This window comes from Lynx rufus, unplaced genomic scaffold (genome assembly GCF_022079265.1).
Source record: "Lynx rufus isolate CCGP_SWC_20201006 ecotype Redwood Valley unplaced genomic scaffold, mLynRuf1.p SCAF_12, whole genome shotgun sequence".
Taxonomy (NCBI): Eukaryota; Metazoa; Chordata; class Mammalia; order Carnivora; family Felidae; genus Lynx; species Lynx rufus.
This window is the reverse complement of record NW_025814826.1, coordinates 7,253,442-7,279,691: the sequence shown is the minus strand read 5'-3', so window position 1 is coordinate 7,279,691 and position 26,250 is coordinate 7,253,442. Positions and strand designations below refer to the sequence as shown.

Below are 26,250 nucleotides of genomic sequence, written 5' to 3'. Positions count from 1 at the left end.
GAAATCTGACGGACTCTTGTGGTCTGTACTAGGGGTTGACAGACTGGCCTGTGGGAATCCAGCTTACCACTTGTTTTTGTAAACGCAGCTGGATAGGAATACACAGAAACCCGTTCCTTGACCTGTTTGTTGCCTGTGGTTGCTTTTGGCGTAGTTGAGTAGGTCTGACGGGTCATCCGGCGAAAATGTTCACCCGTCCCTTTAAAGGAGTTTGTCAGCCCCGGTGTCTACTTAGAGCTACGAAGGGGGAAGAGACCCCTAAGTCGGTAGCTCCGTGTCAGGTAGTGGTAGCCTTGCTGATTGGCCACAGCAGAGAGGGCACGTGCGGAATAACTGTTTTCTTGGAGCCGCTGCCCGATCAAATTGACGAGAATCCATTGTTTTTGTGTGTTTTCTACAGGACACGTACTTAAGTTGAATAAGAATGTGGTAGAAATCTCCCTTATATCATGGGAAGCGAGAGGCGGTTTTAGGGATTTGACTTGGCTTTTCACCATGATACGTCCCGTCTCCATTCCGTAAATAAGGGAACCAACAGGGTGTCTCCAACAGTTGCTTTTGTGTCTGTTCCACTATAAACTGTGGATGTAAGGGACCCACTGGGTCCAAGCTCCGTGTATCACCTGGCTGTCCCTAATCTCCTGGTGGACCGCAGTGACATTTGAGCCCCTTCAGAGCCAGCATTCATTAGTCCCTCCAGAGTTGGTGAATTACTTACCCAGAGTACACAGTCAGCCTGACAAGTGGGCACAGGTCCCTATGCTAAAGACTATGAAAGAGACCATATTATCAAACTTTGGCATTGTAGTTGGTGACTGACTCAGGTCTTGGGATTGGGTGAGGGGTAGTGCTTCTCTGTATTTTAATTAGCTCTCTGAGCAGCAGATACTGAGTTGTAAAAAAACAAAACCAAACAAAACAGGCTTTTGAAGTTTTAATCCTTGATCATCCCATTCTGTCTTAGCCCTGCGGACAGCCAGCACCAGAGTGTTTCTGGGTCAGACCTTCTAATTGCCGCTCCAGCACTGCTGTCTATGACAGCCCCACATCGTGTGTCTGGTTAAGTGCCGCTGATCGGCCTCCACCCCTCCAGAGTCTTGTCATTCCCGTTAAGGTCATTGATTTTCAGCGATTTCGCCTCACTCTGCTCTCCCTGTCCTGCGGAGTACCACTACAGAGCCTTTTGAAGTCGAATTTCCCAAAGCTTTGGCGAAGGGTGTATTCTCTGGACCTTCCCAGGGTACAAATAATAAATCTCTTCCACGGTGCCTGTCACCATCATTCTTTGGGTGTCCTCCTCAAGACGAAATTTGTTCTTTAAAAACCATTTTCTAAGATGAAAATCAGTGAGAAGAGTGCCATTGTGTTTATACATTTGTAGATCTCCTTAATGTTTGGCTTAATGGAGTCTCCTGTTTCTGCGTCCAATCTGTTGCGGTGTCTTTTGATTAATGGGTGATAAAAATTCAGCCTTTCACTTACATGTAACTGGAAAAGAGGTATATTTCAAGAGCTTGTTCAGATGCTTGTGAATATTTCTTTGATACTAAATAAAAATCCAACAAATGATGATTTCTTAAACATTGGTTTCAGTATGGAATATTAAACTGTCAAGTGGATTTTTTTCCTACTGTTACTTGCTAATATCTGTTGAACGATCTGTCTTGCACTTGGAGTGGATGTTTTACTCATGCATGATTTTGTAGCACAACGAATTGGTCATTTGAAAACCACTGGTTCCCGGAGTTAAACGGATCTTGTAAATACTGACATATTTTATTGACAGAAAAACCAGATGTTAATATACCTACCAATTTTATGAAAAAGATCTTAGGTGCTAGGAAGCTCTCAAACTTACAGTGGCAGATACAAGTTTTCTAAGGTTTGGGGCACGGCGGGGGGTGGGAGGTGTTGTTAGTTTTACATTTTCTCTATGCCCAACACGGGGCTTGAACTCATGACCCCAAGATTAAGAGTTAACATCTGACGGAGCCAGCCAAGTGCCCCAAATCTTCTAAAATTTTAATTTATTCTTAAAGAGTGACATTTTACCACTGGTAAATTCTGTCAGGTGTTCATTGAAGTAACACACTCATGTGGGTCATTTTTGAAAAAAAAAACGTCTGTTGGAAAACTCAAATTTAAATAACAAAGATTGTCATTTTTCAAATAGAAATCGTAGAGGATGAAAAAAGCAGCCAAATTCACACAGCCAGAACAGTCATACAAGAACTGTTCCGTGAGACAGACACGCTTCTGGAAGCGGCAGAAGGGCTTTATGTGTTCTCATTTTGTCACACCTGACACTGAAAAGTGCATACTCAGTGGTCAGATTTCGATAGTGACAATTTTTACCACATTATGGATGTTCCGAAATCAACCTGCCTTTTTCTGTATCGCTTCGACTGCCTTGATGGAAAGGAAACAGTGACTAAAAGTACAGTTTGGCACTGTTGTCTTTAATTTATGCTAAGGGGTCAGCGATCTTATCATCTACAGATGACAGCAAAGCGTAAGAGACATGTCATTTTAGTGTTATTGTGAAAATAGCTGTGCTCTCACTCATCCCTCGAAAGTGTTGTGGTCACCTCAGGGTTCCGGGGATCACACTTTGAGAATCGTTGATAAAGGGCCTGGTCGGCACCATTGTAACCCTTCGATAAGGTTTCTGTCCATGCTACTCACCTGGCAAGAGGCAAGTGAGACCATACAAATGACTGGGTGCGGCTGCGTTGCAGTAAAACTTGAGTTACACCAACAGGCAAAAGCCGCACCTGGCCTACCCGCCTTTGTGTGCCTGCCTGTAGTCTAGAATATCTCCTCTCCGCATCGCATTCTCTTGTAGTGTTGGCCATTAGGTCCAGGTGTCAGGCAGGCAGTGAAGTAAACGGTTAACATTGAATGTAGAGTCTCTGATCATCGTAGACGTACAGATAATTGTGGCCTCAGTTATCCCTATGTTTGCCTTTCCCCTTCAGACTCCTATCGGATGTATTCCCATACATGTTCCCTATGTTGCTACCAAAATAAATGGAAACTTTGCAGTTGGACTTCCTCCTTGGTTGGATTTTCAACTCGCCTGGGATCTGGAGATTTGAAAGTAGAGATGGGTCTGGAAGTAATTAAATAGTAGGGGAGCCGGTTGAGAGGGGTCAGCCTGTTGAGATGGGACCCTGGGGCAAGGGGACACTAATCTTTAGATGAGGGAACAGAGGCTGCTGCTGCTGGCCAAAACGCCTGGGTGGGGTTCGGTGGGGACAGCTGTGGCGTCTCTAAAACCTTTAGCCACCTGAGCCAGACAGCTATAGGTGTCAGCTGTTAGGCCCTGGAATGCCCTATCCTCCCAGAGTTTGTGTCCCGCCGGCAGTGAGGTCACGACCGCCTGCGGATCAGAGCATCAATTCCAGATTCCTGTCTTTATGCTCTTTTCCCCCAAGGATCATATTTGTGTCTGTTAGGATTGAGTCTAGAAAACAGCGTCTCTTAAATACTCCAGGATTAAAGGGTTATATATTAAAATGAGAACTTCTGTGAATTTGGGGAGACCTAAGGGAGGGATGGGGTAAGGGAGTTGCTGCTGAAGACCTGGAAATCTGGATCCAAAGCCGTCGGAGGCACCAAAAGTGGGTGGCCCGTCAGGAAATGGCTACAGGGTCACCTGGGTGGCTCAGCTGGCTAAGCATCTGACTGTTGATCTCAGCTCCGGGATCGAGCCCCACATCGGGCTCTGCACTGACAGCACAGAGACTGTTAGGTCCTCTCTTCCCGCCCACCCCTTCCCTCGCTGGCTCTTTCTCTCAAAAATAAATAAACATTGAAAAAAAAAAAAAAAAGGAAATGGCTACAGTTCCTTGGAGACTTCTACACCAGCTGCCTAGTGGGGCACCAGTGCAGGCATTTCACTTGGAAAACCCTTTGGAATCTTACGTAGCACCCATATCTAGCCACAGCCACCTCTGGAGAGTGACAGACTCTTTCTCGTCTGTCATTGGCAAACTTGAACTCAGAACTTAACTGGGAAGGAGTCTCTGGACGGTGCGGTTCTAGGCTTCTCTGTCACGCAGAAGAAACATTTGAAAAAAAATAAGTAGGGGCACCTGGGCGACTCAGTCGGTTAAAGCCCCCGACCCTCAGTGTGGGCTCAGGTCACGATCTCACAGTTTGTGAGATTGATCCCGGCGTCGGGCTCCGTGCTGACAGCGCAGTGCCTGCTCAGGATTCTCCCTCCGCCTCTCCCCTACTCACACAGTCTCTCGCTTGCTCTCGCTCTCTCCACCCACTGCCCGTCTTTCTGACCCCCCCCCCCAAAATGAATAAACTTTTAAAACAAAAGAAATCGGTGAGAAGAAATGATGCTGAGGCGATGACACAGCCCAGCACACCTTGCTTTCCACCACTCGGTTGGTTGCACATGTGCCAGAGGCATCGTGGGGGGACCGTGGGAAGCAGCAGCAAGACACAAGGATATTGGTGGTATCCGTAATGTAACTCCCACAAGTCAGTAAGGAAAAGGCAAGCCGTTAGGCAAATGGGCAGAGGATAAAAACAGCCAGATCAGTGAAGAAATACAAATGGCTAACATGCGAATAGCTTTTCAGTCTACATGGGATTAAGGAAATGCAAAATTAAAATAAGATGCATTCCTTCCTATGTAACTGGGAAAAATTAATAGTGTACCTTATTTTTAAGGGGAAAGGGCTTTCTCATACACCTGTGTACACAGGAAGTGCAAAGAGAGAGTGTGTGTGTGTGTGTGGTGTTTGCATATGTTGGCATATGCATGTGTTGACATATGTTTGCATATGTTTTTGTGCCAGGACCATAGTGTCTTGATGACTACAGCTTTGTGATGTAGCTTGAAATCCAGAATTGTGATGCCTCCAGTTTTTTTTTCTTTTTCAGGATTGCTTTGGCTATGTAGGGTCTTTTGTGGTTTCATACAAACTTTAGGATTGTTTGATCTAGCTCTGTGAAGAATGCTGGTGGTATTTTGATGGGGATTGCATGAAATGTATAGATTGCGTTGGGTAACACATTTTAACAATATTAATAAGTGTTCTGTAGTTTTCAGACTACACATCTTTAACCTCTTTAGTTTATTCCTAGGTATCTTACTGTTTTTGGTGCAGTTGTAAATGGGATTGATTCCTTGATTTCTTTTTCTACTGCTCTTTCTTTTTCTACTATTATTGGTGCATAGAAATGCAACAGATTTCTGCACATTGATTTTTGTATCCTGCAACTTCGCTGAGTTCATGTATTCTAGCAATTGTTTGGTGGAGCCTTTCAGGTTTTCTACGTAGAATAGCATGCAGCTTCAAATAGTGGAAGTTGGACTTCCTCCTTGCTGATTTGCCTTCCCTTTATTTCTTCTTTTCTTTTTTTTTTTTTTTTTTCAACGTTTATTTATTTTTGGGACAGAGAGAGACAGAGCATGAATGGGGGAGGGGCAGAGAGAGAGAGGGAGACACAGAATCGGAAACAGGCTCCAGGCTCCGAGCCATCAGCCCAGAGCCCGACGCGGGGCTCGAACTCACGGACCGTGAGATCGTGACCTGGCTGAAGTCGGACGCTTAACCGACTGCGCCACCCAGGCGCCCCCCCTTTATTTCTTCTTGAGGTCTGATTGCTGTGGCTAAGAATCCCATCCTGTGTTAAATAGTAATGGTGAGAGTGGGCATCTTTGCCTTGTTTCTGACCGTAGGGGGATAGCTCTCAGTTTTTCCCCACTGAGGATGGTTATTAGCTGTGGGTCTTTGATATATGGCCTTTATGATGTTGAGGTGTATTCCTTCTGTTCCTGCTTTGTTGAGGTTTCTATCAAGAATGGATACTGTATTTTGTCCAGTGCTCTTCATCTGTTGGTGGGATCATATGGCTCTTATCCTTTCTTCTACTAATGTGGTATATCACATTGAGTTGCGAATATTGAACCAGACCTGTGGCTCAGAAATGAATCCCACTTGATCATGGTGAATAATTCTTTTAATTTGCTGTTGAATTCAATTTCTGCTATCTTGTTGAGAATTTTTGCATCCAGGTTCATCACGAATATTGGCCTGTAATTCTGCTTGTTAGTGGGGTTTTTGTCTGGTTTTGAAATCAAGGCAATGCTGGCTTCATAGAATGAGTTTGGAAGCTTTTTTGGAAGAGTTTGAGAATAAGTAATAACTCTTCTTTAAATGTCTGGTAGAATTCCTCTGGGAAGCCATCTGGCCTAGGACTCTTGTTTGTTGGGAGATTTTTGATGACTGATTCAATTTCTTCGCTGGTTATGGGTCTGTTCAAATTTTCCGTTTCTTCCTGTTTGAGTTTTGGAAATGTGTGAGTGCTTAGGAATGTGTCCATTTCTTCCGGGTTGTCCAGTTTGTTGGCATATAATTTTCCGTAGTATTCTCTTATAATTATTGGTATTTCTGTGGTGTTTGTGATCTCTCCTCTTTCACTTGTGATTTTATCTGTTTGGGTCATTCTCTTTTTTGGTAGGTCTTGCTAGGATTTCATCAGAGAACCAGGTCTTAGTTTTGTTGATCTGTTCTACTGGTTTTTTTGTTTGTTCCTGTAGCCTTTATTTCTGCTCTAATCTTTATTTCCCTTCTGCTGGCTTTAGGCTTTGTTTGCTATTCCTTTTCTAGCTCCTTTGGTTAATTTGTATATTTGGGACCTTTCCTGCTTCATGAGCTAGGCCTGAATTGCAATACACTTTCACCTTATGACTGCTTTAGCTGTATCCCAAAGGGTTTGGACTGTTGTGTTTTCATATTCGTTTGCTTCTATGTCTTTTTTATTTCTTCTTTAATTTCCTGGTTAACCCATTCATTCTTTAGTAGGATGTTCTTTAACCTCCATGTATTTGAGGGCTTTCCAAACTTTTTCTTGTGGTTGACCTCAAGTTTCATCATGTTATGGTCTGAAAATATGTATGGTATGATCTCAATTTTTTGTACCTGTCACGGGCTGATTTGTGACCCAGTATGTGATCTGTTCGGGAGAATGTTCCATGTGCACTCAAGAAGAATGTGTATTTTGCTGCTTTAGGATGAAATGTTCTGAGGGGCACCTGGGTGGCTCTGTCAGTTAAGGGTCTAACTTCAGCTCAGGTCATGATCTCGTGGTTCGTGAGTTCAAGCCCCGCCTCAGGCCCCATGCTGGCAGTGCGGAGCCTGCTTGGGATTCTCTCTCCTTCTGTCTCTCTTCCCCTCTCCCACTTGCATGTGTTCTCTCTCTCTCTCTCAAAATAAATAAATAAACTTTAAAAAAAAAGGATGAAATGTTCTGAATATATCTGTTAAGTCCATCCAGCCCAGTGTGTCATTCAAAGCCACTGTTTCTTTCTTGACATTCTACCTAAATGATCTGTCAGTTGCTGTAAGTGGATTGTTAACGTCCCCTACTATTGTTGTATTATTACCATTGACTTTATGTTTGTTATTAACTGATTTATGTATTTGGGTGCTTTCAAGCTGGGAGCGTAAATATTTACAGTTAGATCTTCCTGATGGACAAACCCCTTAATTATGATATAATGCCCTTCTTCATCGCTTGTTGCTGGCTCTGTTTTAAAATATAGTGTGTTTGGGGCTCCTGGGTGGCTCAGTCGGTTGAGCGTCCGACTTCAGCTCAGGTCATGATCTCACAGTCTGTGAGTTCGAGCCCCGCATCGAGCTCTGTGCTGACAGCTCAGAGCCTGGAGCCTGTTTCCGATTCTGTGTCTCCCTCTCTCTCTGCCCCTCCCCCGTTCATGCTCTGTCTCTCTCTCTGTCAAAAATAAATAAACATTAAAATATAGTGTGTTTGATAGGAGTATAGCTACTCAGACTTTCTTTTGACATCTGTTAGCATGATAGATGGTTCTCCACCCCCTCACTTTGAATCTGCAGATATCTTTAGGTCTAAAATGAGTCTCTTGTCGGCAGCATGTAGTTGGATCTTGGGTTTTTTTTAATCCATTCTGATACCCTGTGTCTTTTGATTAGAGCATTTAGTTCATTTGCATTCAGAGTGATTATTGAAAGCTGTGAATTTAGTGCCATTGTGTTACCTGTAGAGTTGATATTTCTGGTGATGTTCTCTGGTCCTGTCTAGTCCTTGTTACTTTTGGTCTTTTTGTTTTGTTCTATTTTTTTCTCCTCTCAAGGAGTCCCCCTTAAAATTTCTTGCAGGGCTGGTTTAGTGGTCATGTACTCCTTCAGTTTTTGTCTGGGAAATTCTTTAACTCTCCCTCTATTCTGAATGACAGCCTTGCTGGCTAAAGAATTCTTGGCTGCATGTTTTCTGCATTCAGCACGTTGACAATTTCCTGACGCTCCCTTCTGACCTGCCAAGTTTCACTGGACAGGTCTGCTGCTAACCTCATGTATCTACCCTTGTAAGTGAAGGGCCTTTTGTTCAGAAATCTTTCTTTATTTTTGTATCTTGCACATTTCACTACAATATGTCATGGTGGTGACCTGTGTTTGTTGATTTTGAGGGGAGTTCTCTGTGCCTCTTCGACTTGAATGCCTATTTCCTTCCCCACGTTAGGGAATTTTCAGCTAAAACTTTGTTCAAATAAACCTTCTGCCCCTTTTTCCCACTCTTCTTCTGGGACTCCTATGATACAGATAATCTTTGTTTTATGGAGTCACTCAGTTCTCTGAATCTCCCCTCATGATCTAGTAGGTTTTTTTCTTCATTATTTCCCATGATTTGATCTTCTGTGTGACCTATTCTTTCCTCTGCTTCTTCAGTCCTCATTGTGACTATCCAGTCAGTTTTGTATCTCAGTGATAGCATTTTTTTATTTCAGCCTGACTAGTTAGGTCTTTGATCTCTGCAGCAAGGTTTTCTTGGGTGTCTTCTATACTTCTATACTCAAGCCCAGCTGGTAGTCTTATGACTGCTATTTTAAATTCTTGTTCAGATATATCGCTTATATCTGTTATGAGCACGTCTCTGGTTTTGATTTCTTCTTGACCTTTCTTTTAGGGAGAATTCCTCCATCTTGTCATTTGGGCTGCATGTCTGTCTTTTGTGTGTTTCGAAAGCTTGTCATGTTTTCTGCACCTGAGAGTAATGCCGTATTAAAAAGGGGGAATGCACTGTCCCCAGCCTGGCACTTCAGGAAGAGTTTCTGGCGTATGCCGTGTGCACTCTGCTGTTGAGTTTTGGCTGTTCATTCCCACTGGTCAGTCCTGTGCAGAGCTCCTCCTCGCTTGTCCTGGGGCGGGTTTAGACTTTTAAATAGGTATGCTTTGATTTGTTTGTTAAAATAAGCCTGGAAAAAAAATGAAAAAAAAAGTAAGCCAACAAACAAAAAACTATGAGCCTGATTCCAAAAGAACAAAAGAAGAAACAAAACAAAACACAACCCAGTAAGCCTGGTCCTGTTTCCCCCAGAACTGCAGGTGTTGTTTCAAAGCACTGGATTTTCCGAACACTTTGTGCCTGCGGAGTGCTCTCTGTGCTGGTCTTCTGCAGGAGAGGCCCTGTGCCCAAGTAAACACGCGGCTGCCAGGCACAGGGGGTCAGGGTTTGGTGTAAGTGGCCCGTCCTCCATTATGGGCCACCGGGCTGCTCTCTGAAGTCCTGCAGTGTTGTCGTTGGGGGGGAAACGGCACCGCCACAGTCTGTCGTCCCAATCAGGGCGATCTCCCACCCCTTGCTGTTGAGGCAGCCCTACGGAATAGCAGGGCAGGGAGCTGGGATTCAAGACTCAAATCTTCAAGGACCTGACACCACACTGCCCCGCCCCCCATCCTCCAGAGTAGAGCCTCTCCACGCTGTGTCTGATGCCCTTCGTCGCAGAAAAACAGTCCCACTGCCTGCGCAGTGCACAGAATCCGTGGTGTAGCACCTCCAAAGGCAGCAGTAAAGCTATATGCCCTCTGGGTGCACCTCTGTCCCCCGCCAATGGAAAGCCTTTCGCTGGCACCTGTAGGGTCTCTGGTCCTTGGGGAGGCAATACACCGTCTTCCGGAAGTACTTCGGGAAGGGGAACGTTCTCTCCCGGCGCGCCCTGGGGATCCCTGCACCGCGGCTGTGCTCTCCGGGCCGGCTCCCTCCTCCCTCCTCCCCAGGAGCCCGTGGGAGCCAGAGCTCGGCTCTGGAGAGAGTCGCACGCTTCCAGAATCCTTTCTCATGCTGAAACCTTCCCTCCTTTATACTTTGTTACTGTGTTCCAGTGTTCTGACCAATATCCTCACGGCAGTCTTTTACAAACCTAAATCTGTATTTTATCATTCTGTCTCTAGATAAAATTCTTTAATGACTTTACATTGTACTTCTAATAAAATCCACAATGTTTGGGGCCGTTGGGTGTCCAACTTCAGCTCAGGTCATGATCTCGAATTTCATGAGTTCGATCCCCCCGTGGGGCTCTGTGCTGACGGCTCAGAGCCTGGAGCTGCTTTGGATTCTGTGTCTGCCTCTCTCTCTGCCCCTCCCCAGCTCGTGCTCTTTTTCTCTCTCTCAAAAAAAAAAAAAAAAAAAAATTAAAAAAATAAAACGACATTTTATTAGACAAGCACTGTTGAAGACAAGCTAATATGTAAACTCTGCGTATACCTAATTTTAATCCTTAACACTTGGTATGTTGAGTCCACATTTATATTCTGTTTTCTCCGTAATCCTTTGTTTTACATAGCCTGTCAGGTTTCTTTCTGTGCTACAGTTTTTACCTTCCGTACCCCTTTGTCGTCTAGCCCTAAAGGAAAACTTTGAAAACAAATCTTTTACCTTATCCCTTTTTACTATATTACGGATTAAGTGTTTCCCCAGTTGATTCCCCAGTTGAAGCCTTTCTGTAAACTAAGAAGTGTCAGACTTTGTTAGAAATATTATGCCTCTAACTTCATACTTCATGTTTGCTCATTTAAAACCATCTCTTAGGAGAAAATGGGGACCAAGTTCATATGAATTACTAGATTTTATCAGTAAATTTGGAAGTATGACTAAAAGAATCACAGTGAACAGTTTTTGTCTGATTATCAATTGCTGTAGTATTAATTGTATAATAATTTTATAGATTATGAAATTACATCAGGAATGAGAGCAAACAATTTCAATATCCACATTGGTTGTAAAATGCCTTCTCATTCCAGAAACATTAAAGTGTCATTTGAAATTGTGTAAATGTACATTTAAAGCAATGAGTTGATTTGGTCACTAAAATAGTGTGGGAATATTTGCTAAGATGGCACCCTTTTTCTTGTGGTTTAACCTATTTGTAACTCCTTTGGTGGGATTAATTACCTACTTCATGGGCAAAGTTTTTTGATGTACAAGATTATTAGGTTGAAGACAGACAAAATTCACTTCTGTATCAGAAGTTACAGTGCTTACTAACTTGTGTTTGTGCTTTTTCTCTTTGCCTTTCCTCTTCTCTTCTCTCGGGTGCTTTGTCAGCAACCCGTCAGGGGTTAGCTAATTTCGAGGGAAATGAGTATGAATTATGAATACGTGGATTTACTGTGAACATTTAAGCTCGCCTTTAGTTTTGTGTTATTTATTCATTAGCTAACAAAATGAACCAAAACCTGTTTTAAAAATTTAAGGTCTTTTCAACGTACGTGATCTTCACGTATGGGTTTCTTTTTTCTTTCTCTTTTTTTTCTTTTTTTATCTCTGTGTCATGTACATTACAGTTGTAGGAATAGCAGAACTGAAATTTGAAACTGAGTTGAGAGGCATATTGATTTTTATATTGAGAACATTCCCACTTACTGGTAGAAGCAGGTTATCCTGAATTTATCACATATGATTATCATAGTCGTTCAGCCATGTTGGTGTCAGTATCTGGCCCTTTCCCCTCTTACTTGCTTCCAGTTGGTAGATAAAAAGGGTGGAGGGTTACCCAGAAATATCTCCTAATTATTGTTAGGTTTAAGGAAGATACGTAGCCTTTCTGATGTCAGCGAATTGTGGCATTTGATATATTCATGATTATGTGTTATTTTGGGGAAAAAGTTTAATACTTTATTTAATTTTCAAGTCTTGCCACTGAATCTACCAGAGAAGATTCTTCAAGCCTAGTCGCTGAACTTCAAGAAAAGCTTCAGGAAGAAAAAGCAAAGTTTCTAGAACAACTTGAAGAGCAAGAAAAAAGAAAGAATGAAGAAATGCAGAATGTTCGAACATCTCTGATTGCTGAACAACAGGTATGTTCCCCAACCCTCATTACATTTACTTTAGGTCTAAAGAAGCTAAATATAAATTAACGAATATAATTTTTTTGTGCAGCTGAGGGTGCCTCATGTCTTAGATGTGATTTTTCCAGCTTTGACCTTGATAATATTTATTAAATATCCTCATGATAAAAGCATTTTCAATTCCGATTAGTTTTAAGTGCTTATACGACTTCATATATAATGATTGAATTTTCCCCCTGAGCTCTAAAATTTTATTATTCTAAATTACATGCTAATCAGTACAGACTTCTTACACTTCCCTCATTCTTATCCACATGACAGGCCGGTGGTAGATAATGGCGGGCTGTTGAACTTTGACGATTCACTTGTTAGTATTGATGACTACCGAGAGTGTAAAGCTCGTGAAGGACGCAGGGGCCAGACCGCTAAGAAGTAGGGGGCCTGGTGAAGGAGCTTGTACTTCACCGCAGGCCTGGATGACGACGAGCAATTGGAGAGGAAATCAAGGGACCACAGTTTGATTTGTACTTAATAGGGATCGCCCGCTGGGGCAGGGAGGAAGAGAGGAGAACTGCCAGACACGGGCACCGGGGGGGGGGGGGGGGGGGGGGGGAGGGGGCGTCTGCAGTGACAGCTCGGGGCCGGCGAGAAGAGTGACCTGGTTTTCTTACCCCGAGGGATGCGTTTCTGAAACGGTGACACATGGTATATAGTTGGTACCCACATTCGTTCGATATATGTGGGTCTTTTCCCTTTTCTGAGATGGTATGACTACCTTCGTGTCTTTTTAGAATTCAAGAAGGTCCAGTAGTTCAGAACCTGTAGGCACTTTACATTTTAAGTTTTAAGGCCTGGGGAAAGAAAGGAGAGCCTGAAAAGAAGGAAGGAGAGTAACTAGAAAAAGAAAGAGTGCGGCTTTATGGAAGCCAATGAATTTTAAGTGTTCGCGAGGTAGCAACCAGTTTTAAGTAAGAATTACCAAGGAAGAGATCATTAATGATATCTCTGTTTTTAAAAATCTGAGGTTGTACATTCCCTTGTATGATTCGTTCGACATGAACTCTCACTTTCTTGCAGTCTTTCTCTGTGTGCTCATAATTTTAGATTGCCCGAATTAGGTAGGGGATGAATTAACTGACAGAAATGTGTGTGCTATTATAAATATTTGTTGATTCTTTTTACATAAATAATACATAGAGAGATGGCTTAACAAAAGACATCATAAGTGTCCCTTTTGAGGCATCTTCATGTATGCTTTCTGGCTTAACTCAGTGTTTAATGAATTCACTAATTTTGATCTAAAAATGCCATATCCTTACACTGTCTCCCCGTTTTTAGCGTTATTGGCAGTATGCATTAGTTGAAGGATCCTGACTCTTAATTTTGGAATGCTGGGCAGATGGGAAGAAGCCTTTGCCGTCCATCAATGGCTCTTAAGTTTTTAATGTTTATTTTTGAGAGACAGAGAGAGACAGAGTGTGAGTGGGGGAGGCAGAGAGAGAGAGGAAGACACAGAATCTAAAGCAGGCTCCAGGCTCCGAGCTGTCAGCACAGAGCCCGATGCGGGGCTCAAACTCACAAGCCGTGAGATCATGACCTGAGCCGAAGTCGGACGCTCAACCGACTGAGCCACCAGGGCGCCCCTGTGGCTCTTAAGTTTAAAGAAGATCTTAATGGAGATTTTGCAAATGAAATTGTCGACCATTTGGTCATCTTTATAAAAGAAACTACAGTGAGAATTGCCACAGGGACTTTCGCGATCTGTGCAGGCACTTCAGTACATGGGCTTCATAGTAGGAAGGGGTTTGGTTTTTTTCTAATTGTTTTTTTTTTTTTTGAAAGAGAGCAGGTGTGTGTGTGCCTGGGAGAGGGGCAAAGAGAGAAAGAGTCTTAAGCAGGCTTCTTGCCCAGCTTGGAGCCTGATGTGGGGCTCGATCTCATGACTGTGAGATCATGACCTGAGCTGAAATCAAGAGTCAGACACTTAACTGACTGAATCACTCAGGCGCCCCGGAAAGTTTTTATAAAAGTCGAGGAAGAACAAGTCTAGTTATTATAAGCCAGATGTCCAGATAAAGAGATGGGATGATGTCATCTCTGTGAAACATTACTGTGGTAGTCAAGATTTAGCTAAAAACAAAAGGAAGATTCCAGAAGCAGGAAGATCATTAAAGAAGAAAAAGGGAGTGTATAACAACACTCGTTGCCTCATTTTCTTTCTTTCCCCCCCAAATTTAAAATCATCTCTTCATGCTAAATTTCCTCTGACGATAAATAGGTAGACAGTCTGTAATGAGAAAATAGAATTCATTTTAAAGGTATTAAATTGGAACGTATCTTAATGTGGAACCAGGACAGTGCAGTGACACTGTATTTACGACAGTATAGCATTCTTATTTAAAAATAAACATCATTTGTGGGGCGCCTGGGTGGCTCAGTTCGGTTAAGCATCTGATTCTTGGTTTCGGCTCACGTCACGATCTCACGGATTTGTGGTTCGAGCCCCACATCAGCTGACAGTGCAGAGCCCGCTTGGGATTCTCTGTCTCCGTCCCTTTCTGCCCCTTAAACAAACACCCTTAAACAAACAAACCAAACATACATCATTTGTGAGCTGCACTGTATCTTCTCCACATAGAGATGCACCACGCAAAAATATTGGCTAGTTTATTCAGCCCTGGCTGCTGTGTACGTGCAGATAATTTAAGTAGTTGTCATTCTCTTGTTCCAGACCAACTTTAACACTGTTTTAACAAGAGAGAAAATGAGAAAAGAAAACATAATCAACGATCTTAATGATAAGCTGAAAAGTACAATGCAACAGCAAGAGCGAGATAAAGGTAAGTGACGTTTTGTCATGTATTTTCAACGCCTTTTAAGATTAAAACAGTCACATGAAATGTTTATAATGTGTGATTTCACCTTGGGGGGGGGCCTCCAGATCTGATAGAGTCGCTGTCTGAAGATCGAGCTCGATTGCTTGAGGAAAAGAAAAAACTGGAGGAAGAAGTCAGCAAGCTGCGCGGCGGCAGTTTTGTTCCCTCGCCCTACGTCGCCGCGGCCCCGGAACTTTACGGAGCATGCGCACCGGAACTGCCAGGCGAGCCAGAGAGGTCAGGCCCGGAAACGCAAGACGAAGGCAAAGCCGACTCGGCGATGGAGACCAGCACGATGTCTGTACAGTAAGTCCGTCCGGCTTCAGCTGCCCCAAGTAGGACAGGCTCTCCAAGCACCGGTGCACTTCCGTGAGCCAAGAGCCGAGGACAGGAAATACGTGTGGCGCTGCTGTGCCTGAAAGTTGTGCCTTTTAGATCTTTGAGCCGCAAATCCGAGCAATACTTTAGTGTCGCCGACTGTGTGTGTATGTGAGTCGCTTTGGCCTCTTTTCATAGTTTACGTGTGCCCCAGACTTGTCGTGGGCTGCCCGCTGAAGGCTCCCTGCAGGAGTGTGAAGCAGTTCTTGTTCGCAGGAAGTGTTTAAACTCTGAGGTCCACTACCTAGGAGGAAGGGGCGTTACCGTAGTAACGGATGTATTGATTTTGGTGAGTGTGTGTTGGGCGGGGGAAGGCAGAGGAGTTCCTAAAGGGACTATCGTAATTAGAAGGCGTAAGCGACAGAAGGAAGTCCAGACATGGGAACAGTTAACCGGCCGATCGCAGCAAAACCTCTCAAGAAAAAAAAGTATCCAACTGAATTCTACATATGAGAAGCACCTGAAGAAAAATAGTAAGGGGAAAAGTGTGTATATCATTGAAAGCAAAAGGGTTTTATAAGTTACAGAAGAAGTTTCAGATTTAGACAGGGCGCGGTTTTACCTTAAGCAGTTGGTTGGTAACTTGTAGTTGCTTAAAAATGTAACTTTGATCAATTGTGTATGAATAGAAAGTGGATTAAATCTAGAACGAGAACTTTGTAGAGCCACAGTTATGGGAGGCCTTTTTCCTCTCGTGACACAATGAAGTAAAAATAATAAATAAATAAATAAATAAATAAATAAATAAATAAATAAATAAATAAACAAACAAACAAACAAACCGTTAAGGAAATTCACTACATACCAGATCACAAAACAAGTCTCAGAGTTCTAAATACTGAAGTAATTACAGCCACTAAGCATAAGCAGTTGAAAATTAGTAACGAAAGTAGTTTATCCATTTGCTAATTTGAATACCTATATATACAAAGTAGGTATTGATAAGAAAATGGAAATTGAGTTATTTAAGTCTAAACAAAAGTATCAAAATTAGAGCTATAATCAAGGTGGTAACACTGGGACAATTATGTAATCTCAAGTACATGTATGAGAAAATGAAATTAATAAAAGTATGTAAACTGATAAATAAAATATCAAGTAAAAAGAAGGTACAAATACGTGGAATGAATAGAACCATAACCACACGTATGGATTTAAAAATTACAGAGAATAAGATACAGGTGTAAAAAATCCCAAGGACAGTTTTAACATTTCAGATGGAATGGAGTCAAAGATGATCGTCATGACTCATTGGAGTATTTCAGGAATGCGATAAGTAAATTAAACATCAAGGTGCCTGGGGGGCTCAGTCAGGTAAGCATCTTCTGACTCTTGGTTTCGGCTCAGGTCATGATATCACGGTTTGTGAGTATGAGCCCTATATTGGGCTCTGCACTGATAGTGTGGCACCTGCTTGGGATTCAGTCATTCATATTCATATTCATTCTCTCTCTCTCTCTCTCTCTCTCTCTCTCTCTCCCCCCCCCCCCTCACATGCACATGTGCATGCACTCTCTCAAAAATAAAAAGTTTTTAAACTATTAAAAAAAAAAAAGAAAACCCACGAGAAGATCATATTCAGTGGTGAAACACTGAATGCTTTCCCCTAAAAAATCAAGACCAAGAAGATGGTCCACTTTGGCTACTTGTATTCAGCATTGCACCTGAGGTTCTATAAAGGGCACTTAGGCAAGAAAAAGAAATTAAAGGCATCCAGATTAGAAAGGAAGAAATAAAACTATCTCTATTTGTATATATAATATGATCTTGTATATTGACAGTCCCCAGAATTTCACTACAAATTTAAGTACTTAAGAATCAATTTAACAGAAGTTGTTCGAGACATGTACACTGAAGGTTACAAAATATTATTGAATGAACTTGAAGACCTAAAAAGACATCCCATGTTCATTGATTGGAAGACTTAATCTTGGGATGCCTGGCTGGCTTACTCAGTAGAGCATGCAACTCTTGATCTTGGGGTTGTGAGTTCAAGCCCCACGTTGAATGTAGAGATTACTTAAAAACAAAATCTTAAAAAAAAAAAAAAGACTTAATTTTGTTGAGGTAGCAATACTCTGTGATCTGCAGATTCAACACGGTTGTTGTTGAAATACACCTTTTTTGCAGAAGTGGACAGTGGGTCCTGAATTCATATGGAAATGCAACGAACTCAAAATAACCAAAACAGTCTTCAAAAAAAATGAAGTTGGAAACACACATGTCCTTATTTTCAGAAATTAATACAAAGCTACAGTAATAAGGATGATGCTAGCTGATATATATGTGTGTAGTTATATGTATGTAGACATATATATAAACCATTGAAATAGAGTCTGGAAATAAGCCGTTATATTTATAGTCTGTTGAACCTGAATCCTTGTATTATGGTGCCAGGACAATTCAATGGAGAAATGGTAGCTTTTTCAATAAATGGTGCTAGGACAGGACAGGTGAATATCCACAAACAAAGAATGAAATTGGATCTCCTATTTACAAGACAGGGGAATCACAGAGTTAAATGTAAAAGCTAAAATGAAATTAAATCTTCATGACCTTGTCTTAGGCATAGCCTCTTCCTACAACAATTAACATTAGGGGTGCCTTGGTGGCTTAGTCGGTTAAGTGTCCCAACTCTTGGTTTGGGCTCTGGTAGTAATCCCAGTGTCATGGGATCGAATCCCATGTGGGGCTCCATGCTGAGGATGGAGCCTGCTTAAGAATTCTACACCCTCTTTCTTGCTCTCCCTCTACCCCTGCCCCCCAGCTCATGTGTGCTCTCTCTCTCTCAAATAAAAAAATTTAAACAAAAAAAAGAATTAACATTTAGAAGACACAATTCCTGCTTTAGTCAGTTGCTTAAAATGTGAATGGGGAATTACACAGAATAATTTAGAATTACTTACATTAGAATTACATTACTGCTAATACCAGACATAAAGAATTGTAAGAAACTACTATGTACAATCATTTACAACAAATTGGGCAATCTAGAAGACATGGATACACTCCTAGAAACATACAACCGTCCAAGACTGAGTCATGAAGAAATAGAAAATCTTAACAGGCCAGTTAAGTAAGGAGATTGAATCTGTAAGCAAAAACCTCCCAGCAAAGAAAAGTCTGGGACCAGATGGCTTCACTGGTGAATTCTATCAAACATTTTTTTTAAAGAAGAACTAATACCAACCTTCCTGAAACTCTTCTAAAACATAGAAGAGGAAAGAGCTCTACGGAACTCAATATATGAAGCCAGCATTACCCTGTTACCTGCATGACAGGGGAGCTACGAGAAAAATACAGGGCAGTATCCATAATGAACATAGATGCAGAAATGCTCAGCAATATTTTAATAAACCAAGTTCAGCAATGTACGAAAGGGAATGTACACCAGAATCAAGTGGGATTTATTCCAGGGATACAAGGGTGGTTCAACCTCAGCAAACTGGTGTGATCTACCCCATCAACAAAACAAAGAATGGCCATCGTTTAATCATTTCAGTAGATGAGGAAAAAGCACTTGACAGAATTTTCAACATCAATCCTTTCATGATAAAAACTCTTCACAAAGTGGGTGTAGAGTGAATGTACCCCAACATAATAAAGGCTGTATATGCGAAACACACAGTTAACATCATACTCGACAGCAGAAAGCTGAAAGTTTCTCTGTAAGATCTGGACAAAGCAAAGATACCTACTCTCGCCACTGCTTTTCACCACAGTGTGCTGGAAGTCCTAGCCAGAGCAATTAGGCAAGAAAAGGAAATAAAAAATACCCAAACAGGTAAGGAAGAAGTGATATTATCTCTTTGTAGATGACATGATAATATGGAGAAACCCCTAAAAGTCTACCAAAAACTGTTAGAACTAATTATAAGTTCAGGAAAGTTGCAGGACGTGAGATCAGTAATGTTTTTATATGCTAACAATGAACTAACAAAGAGATTTGAGGAACTGTCCCATTTACAATTGCATCAAAAAGCGTAAAATACTTAGTAATAAATTTAACCAAGGAGGTGAAAGATTTGTACACTGAAAACTACAAGATGTTGGTGAAAGAAATTGAAGAAGACACAAATAAGTGGACAGAGATTTTGTGTTCATGGATTGGAAGAATTAAAATTATGAAAATGTCTTTACTAACCAAAGCAATCTGAAGATTCTTTGCAATCCCTGTCAAAACTCCAGTAACACTTCTCGCAGAAATGGAAAGGAGCAATCCCAAAATTCATACGTGCCAGAAACAAATTCCTGCATATTAGGCAACTAAAATTTGACAAGGGAGTTTAGGAATGCCCAGTAGGGAAAGGACAGTGTCTTCAATAAATGGTGCTGGGAAAACTGGACAGCCACATGCAAAAGAATGAAACCGGATCCCTATGTTAACACCATACACAAAAATCACCTCAAAATGGATTAAAGACTTAAATATAAGACCCAAAACTGTAAAACTCAGAGAAGAAAGTATAGGAGAGAAGCTCCTTGACATTGGCTTGGCAGTGGTGTGGGGGGTTTTCACTGGAAGCAAAGACAGCAAAAATAAACAAGTAGGACTACATCAGACTAAAAAGGTTCCGTACATCAACAAAATCAAAAGACAACTTACGGTGTGGAAGACAATATTTGCAAATTATACATCTAATACGTTGTTAATGCCTGAAATATATAAAGAACCCACACAACAGCAAAGAAGCAACCCCAGTTAAAAAGTGGGCAAAAAACAGACCTTTTTCCAAAGAGGACGTACGGATGACCTACATGAAAAGGTACTCAGTGTCACCAATCATAAGGGAAATAGAAACCAAAGCCACAAGATATGTCTCCTCGTATCTCTTAGGATGTCTGTTATTGAAGAGGCAGTGGTTAACAAGTGCTGGTGAGAATGTGGAGAAAAGAGAACTCTCATGAACTGTCCGTGGGAATGTAAACTGGTACAGCCAGGATAGAAAACAATATGGTGGTTCCTCGAGGAATTAAAAGTAGAGCCGCCATATGATCCAGCCGTCTCTCAGCTCTGGGCACATGTGTGCGAAAGAAATGAAGCCATCATCTCAAAAGAGATCTCTGTCCTCCCATGTTCACTGCAGCAGTATTCACAGTAGCCAATACATGGGAACATCCTAAGTGTCCCCTGATGGATGAATGGATTAAGAAAATGGCGAACAAAAATATTTCACGAATTATTCTTCAGCCCTGAGAAAGAAGGAGATTCTGCCCTTTGCAGTAGCCTGGATGAAGCTGGAGGCCAGCATGCCAAATGAAACAAGCCAGCCAGAGAGAGACAAATAACGCAGAGTAGCCCTTAGATGTAGAATCTTTAAATAAAAAGTCAAATTCATAGAGTAGAAAAGCGGTTGCCAGGAGCTGGGGCTGGGAGGGGCAAGGTTGGATAAAGGTTGCAGTCTTTCAGTTACAAGTTCTAAGATGAACAAGACCTAGGGATGTAACATGGTGACGGTAAGTGATATAACACTGTGTTGTATAGTTGAAATTTGATAAGAGAGTAGGATTTCAGCATTCTCCCTGCCTTGCCAAAAAGGTAAAGTGATGGAGGTGTTAGTTGACTCATTGAACTTGCGTTTTCACAATGTGTATGTATATCACATCATCATATTTTACACTTTGAATGTCTCATAATTTATTTCCCAATTGTGCCTCCATAAAGAATTGTAATAAAAATACAACGTTCAAGCCTATACCCTATCAGACATTTTTTTCTTTTCTAACTTTTGAGTGTTTTAGTGCGATGGGCAGTTTTACACATGGCAGAGAGACGAGCACATTTCTAGCCACTTAGTAGTACCGCTGAAATCTTTATTGAGATCTGGTTTATTTTTTTGTGGAATAAAACTTTAAGTTCTGTCTGTAGCTTACTCATAGATGTATTGTGTTTTGTTTCTAGTTTTAATGGTGAAGCCACCCAGGAAATACCACTTTATTGGTACCACGCATTAACCCACACGTAGGAAGAGGAGTGCTTCTTCCTCTCTGGGGCAAAACTTCAGATTCAAAAGACATGGCCCCTAGAAAAACGCATGCACAAAGTTTTGCTTATAATTTCAAAAGGTTTGTCGATCTGGGTTCAAGACCTCCAGTACAAAGAACATGTACCATTGAAATGTGTCCTAATTTAAACATTAAGGCTGCTTTTGAAAACGTAGTCCAGAGGCGCCTGGGTGGCTCAGTCAGTTGAGCATCCGACTTCAACTCAGGTCATGATCCCACGGTTCATGAGTTCGAGCCCTGCATCAGGCTCTATTCTGTCAGCTCAGAGCCTGGAGTCTGCTTCGGATTCTTTGTCTCCCTCACTCTCTGCCCCTTCCCCGCTTGCACTCTGTCTCTCTCAAAAATAAACAAACATAAAAAAAAAAAATTAAAAAAAAAAAAGAAAATGTAGTCCAAATCTTTAATTTTTAAAGTGCTCTGTAGTAATAGTTAAATTTCCAAATCTTATTGAAGAATGTAAAGTCCAGAATTTTAAAAGACTTAAACTAAAATAAATCATTCTCTTTTAGAGAAAATATCCATATGCTATCTGAAGAAAAACAGAGAATAATGCTGTTAGAACGAGTAAGTAAATTTCTTTCTTGAAATGCAGTGTTGACTGTGTTCGTGTTCATTTTGGACGCTGTTACAAAATGTTTATATTGAAAACATACCAGGTTGTGTTTATAAAGTTAGATCTTTTAAAAAGTGGTTACTTTTGCGATTAATGTTGTGAGAAATCCTGTCATTTTTTTTTATTCAAGTGGCTAAATATTTGGTAATAGTATTCCAGGTCTGTTATTTGTCATTTCTTCCCAGTAAATGAAGTCTATATCCGAGAAGAAGATTGGTGGTCTTTATAAAATGAATATAGGGAATAATGGTTTTATTCAATAACAGTTCAGAATGCAACAAAAGATTATAAATAGGAACCCTCATGTATTTATTTCAAAAACAAGGTAAGTATTTTCTAGAAGTGGGCAAAAATAGAGTATGAATAATGAAGACAAGTTAGGGGTTTTGTTGTTTGGGTTTTTTTGAGATTAATTGAAATTTTAAAAAAATGGCAATGAGGGGTTTCCTCTCAATTGTACTATCAGGTTATATATAATTTTGATTCAGAGTTAACATATCCTTATTCATAGATCACTTTCATTCCTTGGGCTTTTAAGATTTTCAACATTTTCTCTTGCTCTTTTCAGGGTTAATCGTCCAATAAGAATCCGAAGTCAGAATTCTATAACTTTGTGTTCTATCATGCATTCCTTTCTTATCAAAGGGTTGTGTGATCACCTTTGTGAAATTCAGCTGGGGTGTGTGTTACAACTACAGAATCCTCTTAGGCCAGACCTGTTCCTATCCCCCGTCTCCTGTCTATCCCCTACAGAGTCTTCGGGAATAGCTCCCAGCTATTTACTGCACATTTACAAGTTGCACAAGTAATTCTAATGCATATTAAACTTTGAGAACCCTCAGCTTAGGTAAATGTACCTAAAATTGTTCTAATTCTCTCTTACGCCTGTAAATAATTAAAACAGTTGGAAAGGATCCATAAAAAAGAATATCCTCACTAACTTTTCATACTAGATCAGAACATTAATGTGAAGATGAAGGAAATTTGACAATTATGAAGTTTCAAGTAGAGAAGGTACAAGGGATAAACCACAGGTCCCTTTTTTTTTCCTCCTGCAGACATTACAATTGAAAGAAGAAGAAAACAAGCGGTTAAATCAAAGACTGGTAAGTTATTTTTCTTGGCCAATAGATGTTAACAGTTCAAAATGTTTTGCATTATATTTCATTATAAATACTGTCAGCAACATGTTTGGTTCGATGAATTTATTTCTAGTAGTTTCATTGGGCTGTGTGGGTCATTAATGACTTGATTCTCAGAGAGGTGACCGTAGGTCAGAGGTGCCCTGCGTGGCAGTAGAACGGACAAAGCTGACTACCTTACTAATGTCACGTTAATATCAGTCAGCAAATTCAAGACCGTGTTTCCGGTGATTGATAAGCTGTGATCACTTAGGATTCCGTAATTACATGTATTTGTAACATCAAGTTGGGATTCTTAAGTCAGTAACTGTTTATAGTTAGAAGTACTTTTTATAGGCCTTTTGGAAATTAACATATTCACTCTTAAGGGTGCGTAATTAATACATTATGTCCGTTCACTTTTTTTTTTTAAACTGAACATGTTTGATCCTGACACTTTGCATGATACCCTGTATAATCTTCTGAATTAATCTTGACTTTACTCTAACCTGCAAACATATTAACCAATTACTTGAACAGTTGTACAGTTGATCTTACTTGTTTTAATAAGGCAGTTACTTCATTTTGTAAGTTCTAATAATTGTAAGTTATGAGGAAATAGGAATAATCTTAAGGCGTGTGTTCAGTACTTTTGAAAAGTTTTGATACTGATTAGAATTGAGCTTTTTAAAAACAGTATCTTGTAGGGAAACATCTGCTTTTCTTTCCTATACCTTATTGAACAGCAAAAATTACATCTAAATTCTGTAGTCATTAGTCATATGGTCAATTAGTCTACAGTCATTATAGTCAATCATTAATTTATCACCAAGACAATCTTAAGTCTATTTGCTGTTTTTGTAAGTACAGCGAACCGTTGTTCAAAAAGACTGAGAAGAGTTGCCTGTCTCAGACATCATTCAACATGCTGTTTTATGCAGTATTTCCAATAGATTATAAGCTCTGTTTGGCAAGGGTTTTGTAGTCAGTTTTGTCTGTATTCATAGCACCTTCAGTAGTAACTGGTACACAGTTGATGCTTGGGAAGTGTTTATGAAAGAAGGAATTTTGCCCTTCAGATCCAGAGGACCCCACTCCCACCCAGAGAGGTGTCTCAATGTTAAGTATACTTTCATGTCAATTTACAACTGTTTTCACAGTGTTTTCTTAAATCTAAGACCTCGTTTATAATAAATATATGAAAAACTTAAGCTTTTAAAAAAATCTAAATAAAATATGGTCCAGAAAATGGATGGTCAAATTTGCCTTCACTGGCAGTATGTAGACCATTTGGATGATTTTGATAATAAATTGCTGTACTTTTAGGCCTTTCTGTTCATTATTTGTTATTGTTCTTTTCATTTTGTTTCAAGCACTAATGAGACCCTTCGTTATTCCAGATAATGTTCAGAGAGCAATGGAAGAAATTCTGAGAATCAGAATTAGACTTAATAAGAGAAATCCACTTGTCTGTCCTTGATTTGTGCTACCCACTCTGCTTGGGAAGTGAAGGCATCTTTACCATCCTTTCTGGCCCTGAGACTGGGGGACACGTGCCCCATGTGTCATGTGATGGTGTCAGAAATGGATTAAAGCCCGTTTCAAGAGCAAGCCGTCCCAGCTGGGCTAAGGCAACAGCGCGTCAGCTCGCGTGTCTCGTCCCATTTTGTTCATCATCAGGAGAGGAAATGGGTGACAGTCACACCTTTCCTCATTTAGCACTTGCTTAGAATTGTGGGTTTTTAAACTGAAGCTTCTCAGAAGTTGCCTTGGACGTCAGAGAGGGACTTTACCGACTCTGAGAACTTTGTTCTCCGACCCACATTTCAGCCAGAGTAGCATTGTGTTTATTTGTTTCTCCAAGTTAGTGAGTCTTTGAGTAAGATTTTCCTGCAGAGTTTTTTGGTTTCTTCTTTTACCAGTAGATTTGAAACTGATGTGTTAGAATTGGCAAACCCTTCTCCAAAAATTGTTAATCTCTTTCCCTGTGGTATTTTTAATATTAGCTATGGAATTACAAATAAAATATTCTATACGTAGTCTTTATGCAGCCAAATTTGATTAAGAAAATAACATAAGTAAAAGTGTAGGTGAATTTGTCCACTGAAAATTATTGTTGAAGGAAAAGAATTACATTAATGAACCTTATGCTTGGACTCTTAAAAGCTGAGGCACAGATCTGAATGTGTGTGACATCGAGAGAAATTTTTGCAGCAAGGACCTAGTAAGTATATGTGGTGCTTTAATTGTGTAAATAGCTTTATGAACTGTCCATTTTTTTAGATGTCTCAGAGCATGTCTTCGGTATCCTCAAGGCATTCGGAAAAGATAGCTATTAGAGAGTAAGTATTTTATTTATATTTTCTCAAAGTTTTTCCTGTGAAAGAGAGTCACTGATTTAGATAGTATTGGATTGTTAACGGAAATATATTTCAGTGGCTGTGATCCTTCAGATTTCAGGTGCATTGAGCTGAGTGTTTTGTACTCATTGGTAGTAAAACATTTTCCATTAAAAGTAAAGGTTTTCTAAATTATTCTTGGAAACATTAGGATTACATTCAAAGCCATTCCGATTACAGCTTTAATTGTCATTTGTACACAAATACTTCTGAAATCTTTTTGACTCCACTTTTCAGCTGATGCCACCTCTTTAAAAAATTTTTTTTTGCATTTATTTATTTTTGAGAGACAAAGACAGAGTACAAGTTGGGGAGGGGCAGGGAGAGAAGGAGACAGAATGTGAACCAGGCTCCAGGCCCCGAGCTGTCGGCACAGAGCCCGACGCGGGGCTCGAACTCACAAACCGCGAGATCGCGACCTGAGCCGAAGTCGGCCGCTCAACCGACTGAGGCCCCCAGGCACCCCCAGTGCCACCGCTTCTAAATCCTGTTGATCACCTTAGTCTTTTTCATTTTAGATCGGAGAGTCATTTCAGATAGGAGATTTTTTCAGTTGCAGTGTTTCTGGTTTCTGTTTTTCAGACTTCATTGTAATTGATACACTACAGATTCATAATACACTATTAAATTTATCAGTTGAATAATTTCACAGACAGCCGTCCTGTTCCACATTACCTCACAGTAATATATTGGGTTTTGACACGGGCTGTTGGAAAGGAGGGTCTCTGT

The 26,250-nt window shown here is 40.8% G+C and overlaps 1 protein-coding gene across 3 annotated transcripts in view; it reads left to right on the top strand.

Annotated features, from left to right (window-relative positions):
- RB1CC1 (RB1 inducible coiled-coil 1) overlaps positions 1–26,250 on the top strand; it is a 93,293-nt gene that overhangs the window by 60,931 nt on the left and 6,112 nt on the right. For all 3 annotated transcript variants that reach the window (XM_047073922.1, XM_047073923.1, XM_047073921.1), the window contains exons 16-21: positions 11,972–12,137; positions 14,860–14,968; positions 15,070–15,310; positions 21,898–21,952; positions 23,060–23,107; positions 25,406–25,464. In XM_047073922.1, coding sequence (XP_046929878.1) covers positions 11,972–12,137; positions 14,860–14,968; positions 15,070–15,310; positions 21,898–21,952; positions 23,060–23,107; positions 25,406–25,464 — 678 coding nt within the window. The remainder of the gene's footprint in view (positions 1–11,971; positions 12,138–14,859; positions 14,969–15,069; positions 15,311–21,897; positions 21,953–23,059; positions 23,108–25,405; positions 25,465–26,250) is intronic.